This window comes from Coenobita brevimanus, chromosome 69 (genome assembly GCF_032717465.1).
Source record: "Coenobita brevimanus isolate Jiangsu-jjx chromosome 69, ASM3271746v2, whole genome shotgun sequence".
In the NCBI taxonomy this organism is placed as follows: Eukaryota; Metazoa; Arthropoda; class Malacostraca; order Decapoda; family Coenobitidae; genus Coenobita; species Coenobita brevimanus.
Genome location: NC_137022.1, coordinates 24,968,711 through 24,989,200, shown reverse-complemented (window position 1 = coordinate 24,989,200; position 20,490 = coordinate 24,968,711). Strand labels below are relative to the sequence as shown.

The window sequence follows — 20,490 nt, the reverse complement described above, 5'->3', positions numbered from 1 at the left end:
TCTATGCAGATTTTGGTCACAGCCTCAAGTATCATTCTTCATAAACTTGTGCACAAAAAAAAAAAAAAAAAAAAAAAAAAAAAATCATATAAAGCATCTCATCAATACAAAATGTTGTATCACAAAGTCATAAATTACACACATACTATCCTATTCATGCACTAGCGTACATTATACTAATACAATAACACTCAAAATAATTTCTATGTCTAACTTAAACTATTGAATACCAGACTAGTCCTGCCTTACCTGGTTATCTTGCCTAAACAACCCATTATTGACAGAACCATCATTACATATTGCTAATGTCACGCAATTCGTTATCAATATGCTACGTGTGACAAAAAATACAATGAAAAGTTAAGAATTAATGCCATTTCAAGCGACACGTCCCGCCCACCTCCTCACCTGTCCACGAACGTACTTTTGTTGTTGTTGATGTTATTGTTACTTTGTGTACTGAAATAGTAAATTATAATAAAATTAATAACCTAAATAACTATCAAAGATTGAGGAAGTCTCTGCTTTGCAAACATTTATAAATGAATAAGTGAAAATGTAATAACCACTTGACACTCAAATGCGTTAGGTAAATGATTACTTAAAATATTGGAAAATTTATAGTACCTACGCTATAATAATTGGATGAAAATAATTTCAGCAACAATTATCGTAAGGGTCCCCGAGACAAAAGGTCACCATTTTGGTCGCGTCCCTCCTGCGCGCTCTGACGGCCGCTCCAGGAGTCATCCAGGTAATGTTTTTATGGATTGTTTTGGCCCTTTGCTGTGACTGAGGCCACATTTTGCCGCATCAGGTGATAGTACAGTATCGTTTAACTAAGAAATAGGTATATTTATTGTGATAATAAGTCAGGCAGGATGTGAAATTAAGGGATATTGAGGAGCGTGTGGTGGTGTCCCCGAGGCCGCCTGTGATGCCCCCTACTTTTCACTGTGCAAAGCTTTAATTTCTGTTCTGTCCGTCAGACTGCGTGGTTGTAGCCCTATCACGGTGCCTACTAGGACACTTTGACCTCCTAGGCAGAGGTTAAATGAATGATAATGATGTGCAGCAGCTGAGTAAATGAGATAATAATGGCAAGATGACTGAGGTGTAATGAGAGAAGGGGATGGCAGCCATGTTGTCTTCTGAGGTAGCAGAATCATGATAGTAGTCAGCTGCGTTTTACCCCCAGGTCTCGTGTAGCTGTTGGGATACATAATATTCCAGGATATTGTTGCCGTAGTGCGGAAGAGCTGATGGGGATCAAGAACCACCAGGCATTTCAACTTAGGGGGCCGTTAAGAATGGGTATGGCAAGAGTTCTTTGTACTGGAATTATTAACGGGAATGTGTAATTTAAGTTAGGCAGTTTTGGTCACTGGTTTTTCACATTTTGCTAGGAAAGTTAACAGGTTTTACATCAAGCTACATTTATTATTTCTAGCTGTGTGTGGTAAGAACAACCATTTCAGATCGAAATAAATTTGCCCTAATAAAAGATATAGTGTCTTATTCACTGGCCCATTGGTTATCCAGGTTTAGGGTATATGTACAGTACCAAGGGCGCGGGCTAATGAAAAGGCTGCATTTGTTGTACAGCTGGCATTTTCAGTTATACAAATGAGTTTAATAGGTAACTTGGGACTTTCACTGCATTTTTTTTTTGGGGGGGGGGGAGGAGTAGGGGGGAATACCGGTATAGCTCCTGGGGTGAAACTGATAAGTTTATGGGCTGCAGTCCAAGAGGTGGTCAGAGGTTTGATCATATGTAATGCTTCTAGGGCATAGGGGTTGTCCTACCCTTAAATATTCAGGACTATGGTAGCCTAGCCCCAGGCCCTGAAATTTTAAGGGGACAAAATGAAATTGGCAGTTACCGTACCAATATCACCGACAGTTTTATTGAGCTTAGAGAATGTTAATACTGAAGTGGTTACATACAGGCTTCATTAACCCTATATATACACTACTGGAGATCCATCTTGAATAAGAATAGTATTGTAGTGGCCTGATTATAATGGAAAAGGTATCAGATAGAATGAGTTAATGTTTGTCCATCAAAAAAATCATAGTGCTATACTCCATCAAAGAATCACACAGAGCTATATCTACACAGTATACTGATAGCTGTATCTGTAGCTACAGTAGATGCTCTGATGCCGGAGGTGGCCACAATGTAATAACACCCTGTCATTGTCTAGCAAGTTGTCCTCTTTCCAACTAACTCCTCCCCCTCTCGCATATGACCACCCCCGCCGTCATATCTCCCTCAATCTCTCCGTCCCACTCTCCCTCCACCTCACTCATGTTTCTAGATAATGCTAGTCTCATATTTCATTCTGTCCTTAAATTACAATTGTGATTAATGTGTTGGTTGCAAGACCCATATCATCATCATCATCATCATCATCCAGACCTCCTTTCCCACCCTAAGGCAGGGTGAGGAGTAGCAACATCCAGACAGCCAAGGTTTGCCCAGTTCAGTGGGCCATGCTTCCATTCATTCATCATTCAATCCCTTGAGATCCTGGCTTCATCTGATGGGCCAAAAAAATTCCACCACTTTCTGTAGCTTCACATGTACTTATCTGATAGAGCCAGTCTGAATGCTGTCACATTAAAAAGGAGTGCCAAATCCCTGGACATGCACTTCTCTGCACAATATTCAACCAGCCAGCTCAATCTCTTGTCAGTCCCTTAGCCTCACCAACTTCCATACCCCTTTTCCACACACACTCATCCACCATATCTCCCCACCTTCTCCTTGGCCTACCTCGCCTCCTTCCGCCTTCAAATTCGCTCAGATATACCTTTTTTGCCATTCTCTTGTCATCCATTTTCCACATGGCCATACCATCTCAGTACACTCTCTTTGATTCTGGTGTCCACAGCTTTCCTCACTCCTCATCTTTCACGAATCACATTATTCCTTATCCAATCAACTCTCTGTACTCCACATACATTCCTCAGTCCCATCTCCACTACTCTTACTCTTGACTTTTCATTTTCATGCCACACCATGGTCTCACATCCGTATATTGAAGTTGGTGTCAACACTCCTTCATGTAAGTCACACAGCTGCAACACTCAAGCCTTTGTTTCTTATCAGGGCCTTCACAGCACCAGCTACTTTCCTTCATTGTGTCACTCTACCTTCCACTTCTTTGGGACATTTTCCTCTTTTCTACCACCATACCCAGGTATTTGAACTCTCTCACCAATTCCAGTCTCTCTCCATTCACTGTAACATCGCACTAGGAGTCACCTTTGCTCTCGGTAGCTATCACTTTACTCTTTTCTACATTTACTCTTAAGGTATGATGCTCACAGACATCTACAAAACTCTGCACTAGTCTACCAAACTCTTGTCTGGTATTTGCAAGTAGCACTGCATCCTCAGCATACAACAAATTTGAGATTTTCCATCCATCACCATTCATTACCAGCACCATCCCTCTCTCCATATTATTATCATATTAGTGTAATTTTAAACCTGGCCTTTAATGGTGAGTAAATGAGTGTGTGGCCCATTTCATTTTATATGCTGTTGACTACTTCTCTCTCTCTCTCTCTCTCTCTTAGATCTTACCTTACCCCACCTAGCTGGGAGAGGCCAGATATGATTAGTAATCTTAAAATGCATTTGTTTATAAATATGGTGAGTACTTAGTAGATTTTGGTGGTAGGTGGTGGCGACCATCATCCACTCACTTGATGTAGTGCTGCCTACTTCTTTCGTAGCCTTTGTCATTCTTTTTCTGTGCCTCCCCTCCTCTCTTCCTATTTCTCGCATCTTTCCTTTCACTTCTTATTGCTTTTCTTTCCTTTACAGGTGGCTTTACATTGAGTGACAAGCCAAATGGTTTCCTGTAAGCCAAGAAACCATTTACAACGCTGGGTGGTAACCATATAACCAAACCATATGTGCTCCCTACGTGTGAACAAGTGGGTTGGTGGAGGGTTAGTGCCCCTCCCCTTAAAACAAATAACTCAAAGTCAAATGGCCACCCCTTAAGGGATTATGGTGTCTGGCAATTGATAGATAGATAGATAGACTTACTAGATTCGGGTAGGTTAAATCAGTTGAATGAATTGCATTATATCTACTTAACAGTAACAGAATTGTGTCCACCTGACAAATCTTTCTCCAGTAGCTGTGGGGGTCAGAGTATTTTGTGAGTTTGAAAAAAAATGCACACAATATTCACTGTCATCTCTAATGTCTTGGTCTCTGCTGAAAACCCCAAACAGGGAATCCACAATAGAGTTGCCTCCAGGCTACAAACCTTCCTGCAGTATACCTCTCACTTTCTCAGCACCCATCTGCTTCCTTCTCTCACTAGCATACTGTTCCATTCCTTGCATACACAGTTAGGTCTGCCTTTTCAGGTGTTACCCATATTCTCACATTTGAATTTTAAAAACTTCTGTATGCCATCAATTTACTTCATTCTGTCCATTTAGTTAGTCCAGAGGTTGCCCAAGTTCCCCATTTTCTAGTCAGAAATGCAAATGTCTGTATTGCTTACATCATCCCTCCTGATTATGCCTGTTGCTATAAAAGAAAATGCATAGTTTCTGTGTCATGTAACCTAGAAATACATTGATTCATTATTTGACTTTTCTTTTGTTCAACAAGTACCATAGCCAGACTAAAATTGAATAATAGAGGTATAGTAATATTGTACATCAGGCATTAGATTGAACTCTCTACAGCCAGGAGTCTCATTTTTATACTGTACAACATCTTGTAGTTGATTGAACTCTCTATTCTGTATATCCAACACTACTGAATTTCATTTCATACAACCTGGTTCTGTTTTTTGTTGTTACAAGATTACTTCTTTTCTCACTGGGTTTGCTGTGGGGGGGGGGGGGCGAGCTAAAGGTATCAAAAGCTGGGGTGAATATGAAATTTTGAATTTGGACTTTATTCAGTAAAAAGTTTTAATTCTGTAATGAATGAAACTAGTAATACCTGCACTATATTTTGTGTGTGTCATTGGGTATTTAATATTGTGCATTTGGACATCCATGTAAATATTATAAAAAACAGTGAATTGTATTAGTGTATTTTCTTTTATGGTTATGGCTAGATAGATCACTGATTCAGCAACCCATTAAGTCCTGCTTTACACCATAAAGAAAACCAGAAAAAAAGAAATCCAATTTGCCATGGTTAACAGTAACATGTTATAGTACAGAAACAAATACAGATGACTTTAGTTCAGTGTTGTGCATTGTTTTATGGAAGCATGCTGGGTTCTGAGAGCTGATATGTTGTGTACTCAGTAGGATGGAGGGCAGTGAGGGTGGCGAGGGGATCAGCGACATCCACAACTACCTGGACACATTCAACAAGGAAATACAAACTGGTGAACAGGGACCAACAGGTGAGCATTGTATTTGTGCACCAAAGTTCTTTTTAGCCCCAACCTTGTACCATAGGACAATAGTGCAAACAGGTCTTGCATGTCCTCTATGCAGTACTTGGATTACTGTATATTATTTTTAATTCTGTGAATCTGGATGATGTCATTTCTAATTTATTCTTGCAGTTACCAGACAATTTTATTCAGCTTAGGAAATACTTCTTGTACTGAAAGAGTTTTTGTAGACTTTATCTTGCCCTTTCTAAAAAAATCATGAGATGGCAAGAATAAATTGCATGAAACAGCCCAAAGCTCTGTAGGTTAAATAGTTATGCATTGCCACTTGTATAATGCCATGTGATATTGCCAACTTTTATACAAGAAAGATAGAACCAAATGAAGAGAGTCTGCAAAGCAGCAAAAGACAGATGACAGAAAATATTGCATTAGTATTAGATACTGAAGCAGAATTGACCTCATTAACCCTCATGGGAACTGTAAGTTTTCTCTTAGTTTGTATGACATGATCAGAGAGAATGGATTGAAGGCAGCCTCTGACTGCACACAAAGGAAAACATTCTCATGGATTTTATTTGTCCTTGAAATTGGTTATATTGGTATAAATTGTATACCATCATCTTCACTGATGTTTATGCTCTAAGATAAGCTAACAAAAACACACAAAACTGATAAGTAAAAGTACTGAAATACGGTTAGAATAAACTAGTTCCAAAGTAAAATTAGCATCTGAACCTCCTAGCATAAATTTTTGTGCACTGTGCAAGAGCAAAGTATATGGCTAGATGCAGAATTTCATGAGCTTTCTCGTGGTGTTTTCAGAATTTTGATACGACCAATAGTTTTCTAGTAAATTGCCAATAATCGTGCACCCCCCCCACCACCACTGAAAGCCAAGAGGACACCAACTATTGTAGTTTAGAGTGTTGGCGCTGAAATAAACACCCACCCCTATGACCCACCAAGGTTTGACACACTTCATGCTAAAACTTAATTTTTGGTGAATATGTCTAGAATTGCCTAATCAGTATCTCTTGAGCCCAAAACTGATAGTGACGCAAATTGCGTCATTAGTTACTCTACAGCTCGACTCTGATATGACAGTTTGCATCATCATTCCCGAGAGGGATAAGCATTCCATTTTTAACAAAGTTTTGCTTGTTTGTTTTCTGGTCATACCGTACTAATTATTTTTCTGTCCATGTTGCCCATAATAATCACTGCCCCTGTAATAAAAGTGCGTGTGTGTGTGTGTGTGTGTGTGTATTTCAGTCATACAATACTGTACTCTTTTTCATTCTGTGTTGCTGATCAGACGTGGCTCAGGTATTTGTGGATGAGTCGGGTCAGTACTTCTATCAAAATGTTGATGGGAGCCAACAGCAGATGGTGGTGGTGTCCTCTGATGCTGGGGATGCCTCAGAGGGGGAGTCTGGGGGAGCCGAAAATACCGTTATGCTTAACGCTGAGGATGACTCCATCAATGACGTAAGAATTGTACTGAATTATAATTCACACTGACACTCATTTTACTCTGTACACATAGCTTGAACATGTGATTGATTGGCTATGTGTTATCTGTTGTCTGAAATGGTGTGACTTTGATCCCCCAAAAGTACCAGTGCACCAGCCTTGAAAGAGAAGAGACAGCCCTATCATGGTTTGTTTGGATGCCTGGTGTTAGTGTGAAAGTGTTGGCATAGAGTGTGGCACATAGGACGACTGCTGGACCTTGGGACATGGGGTGTTATGCATGTTCTGTGAGTAGGACAAAAAAAAAAAAGACAATCAACCATGTATTTCAAGTTGGATAAATGAGAGTATGCTGAGTTTATAAGAGGATAACTTGAAAGCAATAGCTTGAAATATATGTTTAAAATATATGAAAATCTCCAGCACAGCACAGTTGCTTTTCTAAGTATCTGGTACATCATGCAGGATGGGGAGAGCCTGTCACAGAGTCAGGTGGCACTAGGTGAGGATGGGACACTGCAGGTGATACCTGGGATGCAGACAGCCGAGGCAAACAACCAGGTCGTCCTTAATACTGGTGGGTACAATGCAGTTACTGTTCCACAGTAGCTGTATGGTTGCATTGTCACTTTACTCATTTTGCTAGTGATTTTGAGTCATTTCAGCTGCGTGTACTTTTTTGGTCATGTAAGTTTTGATACATATGCGTATTGTTGTTCTGTTGTTTGTGATTATCACTTTTACCTAAAGCATTGACACTGATGAGGAGCCTACATACATAGAACAGCTGCAGCATCCACCCAGGTGTCAAACATCCTCATATTACCTTGCATCTGTGTGTGGGAAGGACCTTAGTCCAACCCTGGTGAGGTGCTGTCTACCACAAGGGTGTGCGTTATGTAATATTACCTGGAGGATGGCCCTACAGAAACAATTGCTTTTTGCAGTTTCGTACATTCAGGGTTGTCTGTTAGTATGACCTGGATGGTAGTAGCATAGCTGTATGTCCTTCATGTCTCCAAAGGGGTATGATTAGTTTGATTTATCCTTTTTTATGTGGAGTAACTTTCTCTTTGTTTCCTTCATGTAACATTACATGAGATTTAATATGTGCATAGATGAGATAAATGTAAATACTGTGTACTGGTTATAACCGTTGCAAACATTACACAAGGTTAAAAGCTGCCTAGAGTCAGTAAAAATGTTAGAAGTGATTTTGAAATGATGTTGGTTTGGCTCTGCAGGTGACAACAACCAGATTGTGACCATCGTGCCATCGTCCACCAACCCGGGTGAAGTGAGCTACGTGTTGATCGTGGAGCAGTCTGGCGATGCTGACAAAGACGACACTGTTTACGACTTCAATGAGGCCGATGAGGGACTAAGTTATGTGAGTTTTCATAAGCAGTGTTTTATGGCCTTTTCCAACCGTGCATGTGTGAACTACGGTATAACATTCTTCCTGTGCATAGGTCTTCTACAATATCTTGCCATGTGTTTTTCTGTGCTGTAATCATTTCACTTTAACATGGCTTGAAATTGTCATTTCTCCATATTGTGTGTTGAACTGCAGCTCGAGATTATCGCAAGAATACGATAATAGTCATGAACAAGTGGCATGGCAAGAATGTCGAACCATAGTGTTGTCATTTTTGGCCACTGAACTATGAGAAATAAGCTGTAAAAGGGCAGGGGAAAAAAAAAACACACATGCAGAATGTTGGAGAGGCTGACTTTATCCTGAGGTGAAGTAGATAGGTACAGAAATTGTTAAAAATAATAGTGTGCTTGTGAATACTGTGGGTATATCTCACTCAAGTTAGGAATAGCATCATAGTAATTTCACCTGTCTTTTAGCTAATTAGATTTAAGGTATAGGCTGATGACTGATCTACTGTCACATACTCAACTGAAATAACAAGGAACATGATTTTTGTTTTGACGAAATTGCAGCTGTGTGAAGCAAGACACTTGATAAGTCTATAATGCTTCAAGTTGTTGTTGTTGTTGATCAACCCCAGTCTGTCTAGCCAAGCAGATTTGTCAACCACGGGCAAGCATCTGCCCCTGCAGGGCCGTCACATTCCATGAATTACAGTACTGTACTGTAGAGGCTGATGTTTAAACCATAATATTGTATCGTGAATCTTGTGAAGTAATTTAGAGACTGATGTTTAAATTGTAATTTCAGGAGTCCGGTGAGGAGGACGAGAAGAAAATGATGCGTATAATTCACAAAAAGTCCCAGCAGGTGACACAAGCTCACATGTGCAATTACTGCAACTATACCAGTCCCAAAAGGTGAGCTGGAGGAGTAGAGGAATCAGATCACATTAGTAGTATTAGTAGTAGGAATAGTAATAATTGTAGCCCCAGGATCATCTGAAGCACAAACCTAGTGAACTGCAGGCTGAAGTTTCTCATCTTCAGCAGTATTAATGGTGTATGGTTGGCTATATGGAGTAGTTGGAAAGAGTGACAGAGATATGGAATTAAGTTAAGAGAGGCAGAGAAGGAAATGAAGGGTGAGGTTAAAGGATGGGGTAGAATGGTATATGAATGAGAATGATGGTGATGCAGAGAGCTGGCTGTTGGAGGACAGAGTGATGTGCAATCTATTTGCTTGTATTCACCCCTTCTAGGGTTAAGGTGGCATCTTTTATGATGAAATTCATATAAATAACATAAATTACTTCCTTGGTATCACTCAAGGCCTATCAAATTATAGAACATTTCTGTAAAAGTAGTACTGATACCTCTTATTGTTTTAAGAACTACTACCGAGTCACTTTCTTGGCTTCACTTAAGACCCTTCTTATTACGTAACCCATATATTGTTGTTGTTTTATTGATCCTTCATTGCTAGAAGAGTGACAGCAGTGTCATAAATCCCTGTCAGGTACCTGTTATCCAGACACATGAAGTCTCACAGTGAGGAGCGCCCCCACAAGTGCTCTGTGTGTGAGCGAGGGTTCAAGACTCTGGCCTCACTGCAAAACCACGTCAATACCCACACTGGCATCAAACCACACCGCTGCAAGTTCTGCGAGAGCACCTTCACCACCTCAGGTACAGTATTACCACATCCACATGGAATTCTTGCTGGTGCAGGAGGTAGTTTTGCATCACTGACACCCATACAGATGGCTCTGCTACCTACAGGTGGGTGAAATCTATGAGTTACTGTGATGCAGAACTCCAACCTGTTCTAGCAGGATACAGCCAGTCCCAAACATAAGAATCAACATTTGGAAGTAAGAAAGTAATCATTCGCTGAACTCTGTTTCCCTGCAGAGAAGTAAGGTGGGTAGGATCCAGAAACAGGAAAAGGATGGTTGCAAAGGATAAATCAGTTCTGTAAAAGTATGAATTTTTTACTTTGTGTGAATAATTACTAATTTACAGCATTGTTCGGATGTATGTTTTAGCTCCTTAATTTTGAGAAATTCGATATTTAATGATTAAAGTAGCAAGGAGTATTCAGAATAAAATATATGACTTATTTTATGGGGAGTGAGCGATTTAATATTAGTTTTGATTGCAAATATACCTCATAAACTAAATAATATTGTCTGTATAGCCTATAGGCAGAATAAATCACAGATGTTATAGTCATGGGGTTGAATAATTTTATTTAAATTAAACTTCTGTTATTTCATGCTGTAATGATTTTTTATGTTGTTGTTAAGGCCTGAGTTTCATGTGGGTAATTTGTTTGACACAACATTCATTACTTCAGGTGAACTGGTTCGTCATGTGCGGTACATCCATACTCATGAAAAACCCCACAAGTGCCCTGACTGTGAATATGCCAGTGTGGAGCTGAGCAAGTTGAAACGGCACATGCGTTGCCACTCGGGGGAGCGGCCATATCAATGCCCCCACTGCACATATGCCAGCCCTGACACCTTTAAGCTCAAGCGCCACCTCAGGATTCACACCGGGGAGAAACCATACGAGTGTGAGATATGTCATGCCCGATTCACCCAGTCCAACTCGCTCAAGGCTCACAAGCTTATACATACTGGTGAGTAATGACATGCTTGATTAATTTTCAGTCTAAATCAGGGCACATTAACCTTTATGTATGGGTGAGTGGAGAAGTTAAATTGTAGTGTTTTTTCAGCAGTTTAACTGAGGTCTGTGGACTCTAAACATATATAACAAACAGAACATGTAGAGGCAGGTGGTTTAGTGGGTTAAGACACACCACCTCTGGTTCATGCTGGGGAGAAGCCATACTGGTGTAAAATCTGCCATGCTTAGTTCACCTCTTCTGTGATAAGATGTTTCAAGTTTATTATACTGTGTTCTCATGTGTGACAAGAGGTTACAGTTGCTACCGGTTGATAAAATATGCTACAGTATTTTGAATTTTCAACTCCTCACGAAAAGTGTTTCATAAAAATATACTGTAGTACTTGCAGTCCATGAAAACTATGCATCCTAAGATTTTTTTCTTTTTTCCAACGAGATTATAAATCTGTTTTACATGGTTCAGGTAATAAGCCCGTGTATGCGTGTGAGCTGTGTCCAACTACATGTGGACGTAAGACTGACCTGAGGATACACGTACAGAAGCTCCACACATCCGACAAGCCACTCAAGTGCAAAAAGTGTGGCAAGGCATTCCCAGACAGGTGGGCACCTTCTGCTACCATTTATTATAATCAGTTTGTTTTCACCTGCTGGAACTGGGCTACTCCCAGAACTTGAATACCAGTACCAAATCTTTCTTGCTTGAAACCCCATGAGCCTTGGCAGGAGTGAATGTTCAGATACATGTCATATTGTGACTCAGGTCTGACTACAGTACACTTGACCATCAACTGAAGGGTTAGGGATCTTCATCAGGTTAGAACAGACATGGTGTAATGTGTCTCATTCTTCCTCCATAATTGTCAGAATTCACAAGAAAAAAAGGGTTATAATTCATAAAATGAGAAAGAGGGAGCACAAAATTAGAATTATGCATCAGTATCTCGCAGGCAAAAATTATTTGGACTTTTTAAAAAATAATTAATTAGATGTACCAATGTTCAGTATGGGGTAATTATCATCATCAGCTGGACCTTTGTTTCTCGTGTAATGTGGGGGATTAATGGGGAAACTGAAATAGAATGATGGTTAGTGGTAGGTGGGGGCACTCACCATCCACTTACTCTGTGTAGTGCTGCTCTTGGATGACTGCCCTTTCCTCTCATCCTTCCTTCTTTGCTTCCTTCTTTCTTCTTCCTTCTTTCCTCTTCCTTCTGTCTACAGGTGACTCTACACTGAGTGACAAGCCAAATGGTCATGTACACCAGGAAACCATTTACTATGCTGGGCGGTAACCATATAACCAAATTATGGCGCCTGGGGATTTAGTGGGTAATTAAGGCGCTCCAATCGGATTGAGCTTGGGCAGGTTTATATCCAGGGGTGGTTGGGGTTTACACTGCTGTACGTACACCACGTATAGAAATGGCACCCTCTTATTCTGTAGACAGTGCCTCACCAGGGTCCTACCCATAGCAAAGTATGGGGATATATAAAGAAGTTTGTTTTTGGGTGGACTCTGCAGCTATTCCTCCCTGAGTGCATAACACCACAATGTGTAGGCTTGTCAGCACCAAAGGAGGCTTAAGTGTCACAGTCTCATGTCCATTCCTCCCACATTACTCACAGGTACATATTGAGAGAGAGGGAGAGAAAATTGGGTGTAAGAGAAAGACAGGGAGGGTGGGGGAAATAGGGTGTAGATAGAGGGAGGGAATTTAATTTACCGGTATGTTAATGTTTTAAGAATCACTATCTCACTTCCCATCCTCCCCTCTCAGATACACATTCAAGCAGCACAACAAGTCCCATGAGGGTGAGAAGTGCTTCAAGTGTGATTTGTGTCCATATGCCTCCACCTCGGCCCGTCACCTTGAGTCGCACATGCTAGTACACACTGAGCAGAAGCCATATCAGTGTGACCAATGTGACCAGGTAAGGGACTTTTTTTTTTTTTTTTTTTTTTTTTTTTTTTTTCATAATTATAGGTGACAATGAAGACTTTGAAGTACATTTTCTAAGCATATTACATGTTGATACTGTCATAGTGTATGTTACTTGGATATTTCTAGTATTGATAGACTTTCCATTGACAACATACAGGAGAATATTGAGGAGTAAAATGCAGAAATCATTTAGGAAGATGTGTTACAAAATTCCTATGCTGCCTGGAATACAATCTTTAATCTACCGTCATGAAATTATTTCTGTTTCATAAATGCATCGGCCAGTCTGCTACAGTATTCCTTTGAGATCTCGAGTGTCAAACCAAAAGTTCCCAGTAATTATTTTGGTTTTATCTTTTCCTGTGCAGGCCTTCCGTCAGAAGCAGCTGTTGAAGCGACACCAGAATTTGTATCACAACCCTGAATACATCCCTCCCATGCCACGTGAGAAAACACAGGAGTGTCCCGAGTGTGGCAAAGCTTTCAGGCATAAAGGTAAGATAGAGGGAGAGGGTATTTTTTCTTATTGTTCCAGTACAGTATTTTGTTACTGAATTACTCTTGAACTGCCGGTGGAGTACTGGAACTTTCATGCTTTTCCTCCAGGCAGCTACAGGTGGAGTATGTGTACCCTTAAAACTGATTGTATATTACTGAAATAGCCTCATGCCAGGCCTTCCTGTGCACTTTAAATTCTTGTTGTTTGAGGGTTGAGAAGTGAAGAAGCATACATTTACTAATCCAGAATTTAGGGTGTTTACAAAAAATTTCTTTCCTGTATACCAGGAAACCATTTTTTACGCAGGATGGTAACCAGTGTGGTTGGTAGGTGGGGGCACTCATCATCCACTTACTGGATGTAATACTGCTCTTGGGTGTCTGCCCTTTCCTCTCATCCATCTTTCTTTCCTTCCATCCTCTTCTGTCTTTCTTTCCTCCATTCTTTCCTCATCCTTCTGCCTACAGGTGACTTTAGACTCCCTCCTTTGTCTTACTTTCTTTCATTCTTTCCTCTTCCTTCTACCTGTGGGTGACTACACTTTGACATACCAAATGGTTTCCTGTACACCAGGAAACCATTTATTGTGCTGGGTGGTAACCATATAACCAAATGTTGGCACCTGGTGGTTTAGTGGGTAATTAGGGTGCTCCAATCAGATTGAGCCTGTTCAGGTTTATATCCAAGGGATGGTTGGGATTTATTGTTGACGTAATATCACTCGGAGATGAGTGAGGCTGGTCACTGTCATCTTAAATGTCAGGACCATCTTGCCTAACCCTGGGCTCCTACGCTTCTCATGGGGCAACATAGGATTAGGTGATGAATGAATACAAAGATTATTGAATTATTTTTTAAGGTGTTGGCCATATCCTATTCCTCTTTGTGTAGCCACAGTAGTGTAGAAAAATAAGTTTCACAGATGATCTGTGTTAGCCCTTTATGCACAAAAATTTAATTCTTTCTTGCCATTATCGTGGTAGCCTCTTTCCTGCTGAAGGGTTTGGTAAGCCCAGAGAGCAAGAAATAACCTGATAGAAGGAGAACTAATCAGCACTGTGCCCAGTTAAATGCTTGGACCATTTACTCCACAGAAAAGGCATAACTTGGCTAACTATACCTGTGTCACCGTTGTAAAACTTTTGAGAAGTTAATTGTATGTACTACATAAACATGTCTTAATAACATCTTGTATTGGGTGCTGAGGCAGTAATTTTGACCCTTAGGAAGATAAATGGATGATTGTAGCATATTTTCCTTGAGTTGATTATGAAATTATTAGTTGCCTTCATTGATATGGAAGAAGTTTGTAAATGTGGGCTATGTAATACAGTACTGACATTTTTGCAATACTTGTGGTACAGGCAACTTGATTCGACACATGGCCATCCATGACCCTGATGCATCAGCCCAGGAGAAGGCCCAGGCTCTTAAGATCGGGCGACAGAAGCGACTTCAGCTGATTAATGGACAACAGGTTTGGAGCCTTATGTATGATGTAAAAACTAAGCCAGATGCCAAAAGCAGCTCCATAGTAGTTTATATAGGTGCGGAAATGAATATGTACCAGGTATTAGTATTTTTACATTAATGAACCCTTGTAATGACATGTTTTTAAACAGGTTGAGATGTATACGGGCGATGTTGATGAAGATGACATCATGGCAGTTGAGGGACAGGATGGTAACCAGTATGTCGTCCTTGAAGTCATACAGCTGCAGGTCAGACATCTTTTCCATAATACATTAAGTGCTGTACTTGGTATGTGTATGGTGTTTCTTTCACTTACAGGTAAACTTTGGTGGAGACTTTCATCCATTTGCGGCTTACTGTACGTCTGTAAGTCTGTAGCAGATGTAAGACAATACTGTGGCTCAGTGTCCATCCCATAGCACTTCTTCATGACATGCTGTGTTCTTGTGTTAATTTAATGTTATCATCATCATCATCCAATCCTACATCTCCCCATGAGAAGCGTAGGAGCCCGGGGATAGGCAGGTTGGTCCTGACATTTAAGATGAGAGTGACCAGCCTCACTCATCTCTGAGTGGCAAAACATGAACAATATACCCCAACCACCCCTTGGATATAAACCTTCACCGGCTCAATCTGATTGGAGTGCCGTAATTACTCAGTAAACCACCAGGCGCCAAAATTTGGTTATGTGGTTACCACTCAGTGTAGTAAATGGTGGGCTTGTCACTCAGTGTAGAGTCACCCACAGGCAGAAGGAAGAGGAAAGAATGAAGGAAAGAAAGACAGAAGAGGGACTGTAAAGTCACCTGTAGGTAGAAGCACGAGGAATAAATGAAGGAAAGAAAGACAGAAGAGGAAAGAAGGATGGAGGAGAGGAAAGGGCAGACACCTGAGAGCAGCACTACATCAAGTGAGTGGATGGTGAGCACCCCCACCTACCACAAAATTTAATGTTATAACTTATGTAACTTTCAGATGGAGTGTTGTCAGATTTAGGCAAGCTTGATGTGAAGAGAGTGTAGTTTCATATCTCACTTGATTGTGGGCATTTCTCATGACAGATCAGAGATATGTTCTGGAAAATCACAGCTAGTGTAATAGTCATTCTTTGTTTGTGGATACTATCTTGCCCTGTCCTTAAAAGAAAAAGGTCAGGATGATGGTGATGATAACTATTGTCATCCATTGGTTGCAGGATGGTGAGGGTCACGTGATGATGTCTGATGGTATCCCAGTGACAGATGGACCGCTTGATGGGAGTGGAGTAGGGGGGGTGCTGGCTACTTCCCCACTAATGGTGCCGGAAACTATCACGCCTGACACAATCACTCCCGATGGCATTGGTATGTTGTTGAATTACCTTTTCCCTCCCCTTCCCATCACATATCTTATCTTGCCCCTTCCCTTCTCATCTCTTCTCTTCCCTTCTCATTTCTTTTCAACCCTTCTCTTCTCTTCTCTTCTTGTCTTTTTCTGCTGACCACCTCAGTCCTCATGGTGTAAGATACTGACACCATAGCTGTGAAGGCATAGATTTGTTGCTGCATGGCCTCCCAGATTTGTATGCTTTTCTGTTTTTTAAGGAAGCTTTTCTCCTCTTTCATTTTGACTGTTTTTCTTTCTCACATGCATTATACTTTATTTTATAATGTGAATCCACTCTTTTCACATCTCACATTCCCGTCACCCAAACGTCATCACCTGATTTAAGCATAAGATATTAGATTTGGGCATTACTGATGACAGACCCTAGTTTCTGTTTCATCCTTATCTCTAATTATTTCACTAATGAGATGAAACTACTATTTCCTCTCTCTCTAGCATCAGAGCACTGATTTTTATTTAGCTAAGAGAGACTTTTCAGACTTTAAGGATTACATTTAATATTGATTATTTTATTTTGCTTATGGGAGACTTCTTTAATGGGAGGAGTTAGATAATGCTTTCAGTAATGTAAGACATCTGTCCTAAGTCGAATACAGTTGTCTGGAGGTAACAAGAAAGACAGAAAAAAATATATCATTTGTTTTGAATGGGATAAATTATTTGGTTGTAAATTACCTTGCTACTTTTCATTTTATTTTTCTAACAATAGACAGTTTTACTATGCTCAGGATGCTTTGGTCATTAAAAATGTTAATAGGGAATATGATTAACATTCTGGCTGAGACTAAAACCATTTTGTTAAATTTTAAACTTATAATGAAAAATTCAAATCAGAAACCCACCACAGTCAAAGGATTAACCTCCACCTAATTCCACCTCACTCACAGTTGATGGTCCATGCCTGGTAGAGGAGTCGTCGCTACTCTCACTGCAGCATAAGAAGCCTGAGATCAAGGCGGAAATTAGCTCAGAGGCAAAGAAGGAGGCACAGAAAGAGATGGAAACCTGTTTTGGGTTTGATGTGAGTGATGTTTAATATTGTTGTGTAGTAGTAAATAGTAGTTGCAACCTCAGGCTCATCTGAATGAGACCCCAGTGAACTGCAGGCAAAAATTGCCTTTCTGCAGTCTAGTCTCCTTTCTGAGGATAGGGTGGAAGTAAGGGATGTTTGTATAACCAGACATTGGAGCCACTCATTTATATGAGTGCCATCATGTGAAGGTGTCCTTCTCTAGCACCAAACATGATTGTGACAGAAATGGATATAAATGGAATTGGTAGGTGAAGAGTTGAAGTAATAAGATGGGAGATGCTGTCTAGCTTCTTACCATGTTTAGAGCTGTAGGTTTGAAGTGTAGGTGAAATATTGAGGTTTGTATATATTTAGGACAAGTACTATATATATATCCATCCATCCATCATCCAATCCTACGTTGCCCCCATGAGGAGCGTAGCAGCCTGCGGCTAGGCAAGTTGGTCCTGACATTTAAGATGAGAGTGAATTTAAGAACCATAAAACAGAATTTCAAGAAAGAAATGATTGGTATTGAATGGTGAAAAAGACAAAATTATGAGTAGTGGATCTAGTAACAGAGGGCAAGGGTAGTAAAATGTGGTTGTTGCAGTGTTGTGGTGCGAAGTACAATAGTCAGTGTTAATATCTCAGATTTAATGCCCAGTTAATAGTTGTGTAACAGTTTACATGAATGACTAGAATTGTGGATTGCTATCGTATTCAGTTTTTGTCAAACTCAGACAGTTTATGTATATTTTCTTTTACCCACAGGATGAAGATGAAAGTCACATTCATCTCGAGTTTGGTGAATGAAGGATGGGTTGATAAAGAATTCTTATCCATCCTCTAGCATAATCTGTGTCCTTCTGGGATTCTTTTCTGAGGAAACTACTGATAAACTTAAGGCAGTGTCACATAAACAGTTTCTCCAGTGACTTTTCTTAGACAACTTGGTCTTGGTGACTTCCCTTTTGGGGTTACCAGCATTATTTTGAGGCAGTTGCAACTAAAAGGACTGTATGACAGTATTTCTTTAATAACTGCCAAGAGAATGTTCCCAAGAGAGTTGCAAGGGAATTTAGCAGAAAAACCTTGTGTGACACTGCCCATATCCTCCTGCTGCTTGTGGTGTGTTGACAAGAGGAGCAGTGTGGAAGTGTTTCAGTGACCATAATGGCGAGCTGTGGAACTGCCAGCTTATCCTGCACTAACTCCACCCCTGCCTCTTCCTGTTCCTGCCCTAAAGTGTCCCATCCTACCAGCATCTGCTAACCACACACAATCCCCACCCTAACATATATTTTTCATATTCCTCCCCATTAGGGTACCTGCAGTGTTTTTAGATCTGGTTGGAGTTAATACCCATATAGTGAAAATATTTTTAAGAAGTCTGTATGCTTGAAACTGACCAAATGACTATTTTACCCACAATATCACATTTTATTCATGTACTGCGGGCAGTGGTGTCACTTCTTAGCAGTGACATCACTTCTTTGCCAGTGGGAAGCCATCACTGCAACATCCAATCAGCACTTGGGACTTGGGAGCATTTTTATTTTGCATCATGTATACAGTATTTAAGTTGTGTAAGATGCAGAACTCAGAAGAAAATGGGCTTTCAGATGCATGTCATATGAGTCTGAAAACTTGCATGTACCCTTTTGCTTGTCTGTCCAAGAATTCTATGTCCCATCTTACAACTGCATGCCAAGTCCTGTAAATTCATGCTGCACTCTACAGTCTATCCCACTTGCCCTTCCCAGTCTGGCCATCTTCCCCCCTCCCCCCCTCCTGCGATATACTGTGTTGTACCACACAGTAACACAAAGCACAAGACTCTGCCATGCCACTGATAAAATCCATCTCTGCCACAACCTTCATAATACCCAACCTTATTGAATTTTCGCTACCTTAATTTATTCTACCTACCCTTCCTACTTTCCTGGCTGACCCCTGGGTACTGAGGGAGCCTGTAGTCCTCCAAATAGCTATTCTTGTAGTTTGCATGAAGGAATGCCAAAAATGTTTTGCTTCTCCAGCGATAATTAAATGTTTGCCTCCGTGAGGCATGTTATTGTTACTATGTTAATTTAACATGGTGTGTGGCCAGATCTCACATGGCCATTCTCAGTGTTTCTTCTGTAAATAAACAAGACATTTAATAGTCTATTCTCTCATTATCCCATATATCTGACTGGAGATTTATAGTATTGGATTGCATCTGCTGTTGGGACGATGAGTCATGTCCATTGATCAGGAGTGTTGCTGTGATACAAGCATAAGCTTTTTTTACTTGATGATGATTATTATCATCCACAGAATATTCTTTTTTTCAGCTTAGGATACAGTTTTGAACTGGAGGGTGTACTACATACACCCATCATTAACCCTTTTACCCCCAGGACTTCTGAGGGGGAAAAAAAAAAATGGTAACAGCAAGAATAAGTCGCAGAAATATGGCATGTATAATTATTAAGAAAACAATGCATGTGGGAGAATATAAGGTTTGAGAATAAAAATGGAAGGAAGAAAGAGAAATCATTAATATGAAAAGGAATCAGGAGGAATAGTTTAAGGAAAAGATAATAGGTGAGAATGAGGAAAAGTGCCGAGAAAGTGGGAAAACATGTTTTTGAAGTAAGACAACATATAAGATTTTTTTTTTTTTTTTTTTTTCAAGATTACCATTGAGTGCAAAAGAAGTTGAAGTAGAGTGACACACGAAAGAAAAGTAGCTGGTGCAATGAAGGCCCTGATAAGAAACAGAGACTTGAGTGTTGCAGCTGCACGAGGCTTACATGAAGGAGTGTTAGTGCCATCTTTAACATATGGATGTGAGACTATGGTATGGCATGAAAATGAAAAGTCAAGAGTAAGAGCAGTGGAGATGGGACTCCTGAGGAATATATGTGGAGTACAGAGGGTCTATAGGATACGAAATAATGTGATTCGTGAAAGATGTGGAGTGAGGAAGTTCGGTGGACACCAGAATCAAAGAGATATACTGAGATGGTATCTTCATGTGGAGAGAATGGATAACAATAGAGTGGTGAAAAAGGTATATCTGAGCGAATTTGAAGGAGGGAGGAGGAGAGGTAGGCCAAGGAGAAGATGGAGAGATATGGTGGATGAGTGTGTGAGGAAGAGAGGTTTGGAAGTCGGTGAGGCTAGGGAACTGACAAGAGATCGAGCTGGCTGGATGAATGATGTGAGAAGAAGTGCTTGATCAGGAATTTGGAACCCCTTTTTAACGTGGCAGCA

The 20,490-nt window shown here is 40.4% G+C and overlaps 1 protein-coding gene across 2 annotated transcripts; it reads left to right on the top strand.

Annotated features, from left to right (window-relative positions):
• Positions 1–710: 710 nt before the first annotated feature.
• Positions 711–19,374, top strand: LOC145406201 (uncharacterized). 2 transcript variants are annotated; one of them, XM_080277400.1, is made up of 16 exons: positions 711–754; positions 5,299–5,399; positions 6,712–6,884; positions 7,335–7,446; positions 8,114–8,259; positions 9,061–9,170; positions 9,769–9,938; positions 10,609–10,896; positions 11,371–11,509; positions 12,689–12,842; positions 13,222–13,348; positions 14,717–14,829; positions 14,975–15,073; positions 16,024–16,171; positions 17,102–17,235; positions 18,001–19,374. In XM_080277400.1, the coding sequence occupies exons 2-16, from the start codon at positions 5,303–5,305 to the stop codon at positions 18,040–18,042; spliced, it is 2,052 nt and encodes a 683-aa protein (XP_080133526.1). In that variant the 5' UTR covers positions 711–754; positions 5,299–5,302; the 3' UTR covers positions 18,043–19,374. The 2 variants fall into 2 exon arrangements, with proteins under 2 accessions (XP_080133526.1, XP_080133525.1); XM_080277399.1 differs by having other exon boundaries at positions 722–754; positions 5,302–5,399.
• The last annotated feature ends 1,116 nt before the right edge of the window (positions 19,375–20,490 follow it).

Coding starts and splice junctions, on each gene's coding strand:
- LOC145406201 (XM_080277400.1), top strand. CDS start 5,303: ATGGAGGGCAGTGAGGGTGGCGAGGGGATCAGCGACATCCACAACTAC. Junction 5,400..6,711: donor TGGTGAACAGGGACCAACAG/GTGAGCATTGTA, acceptor GTTGCTGATCAG/ACGTGGCTCAGGTATTTGTG. Junction 14,830..14,974: donor AGCTGATTAATGGACAACAG/GTTTGGAGCCTT, acceptor GTTTTTAAACAG/GTTGAGATGTATACGGGCGA.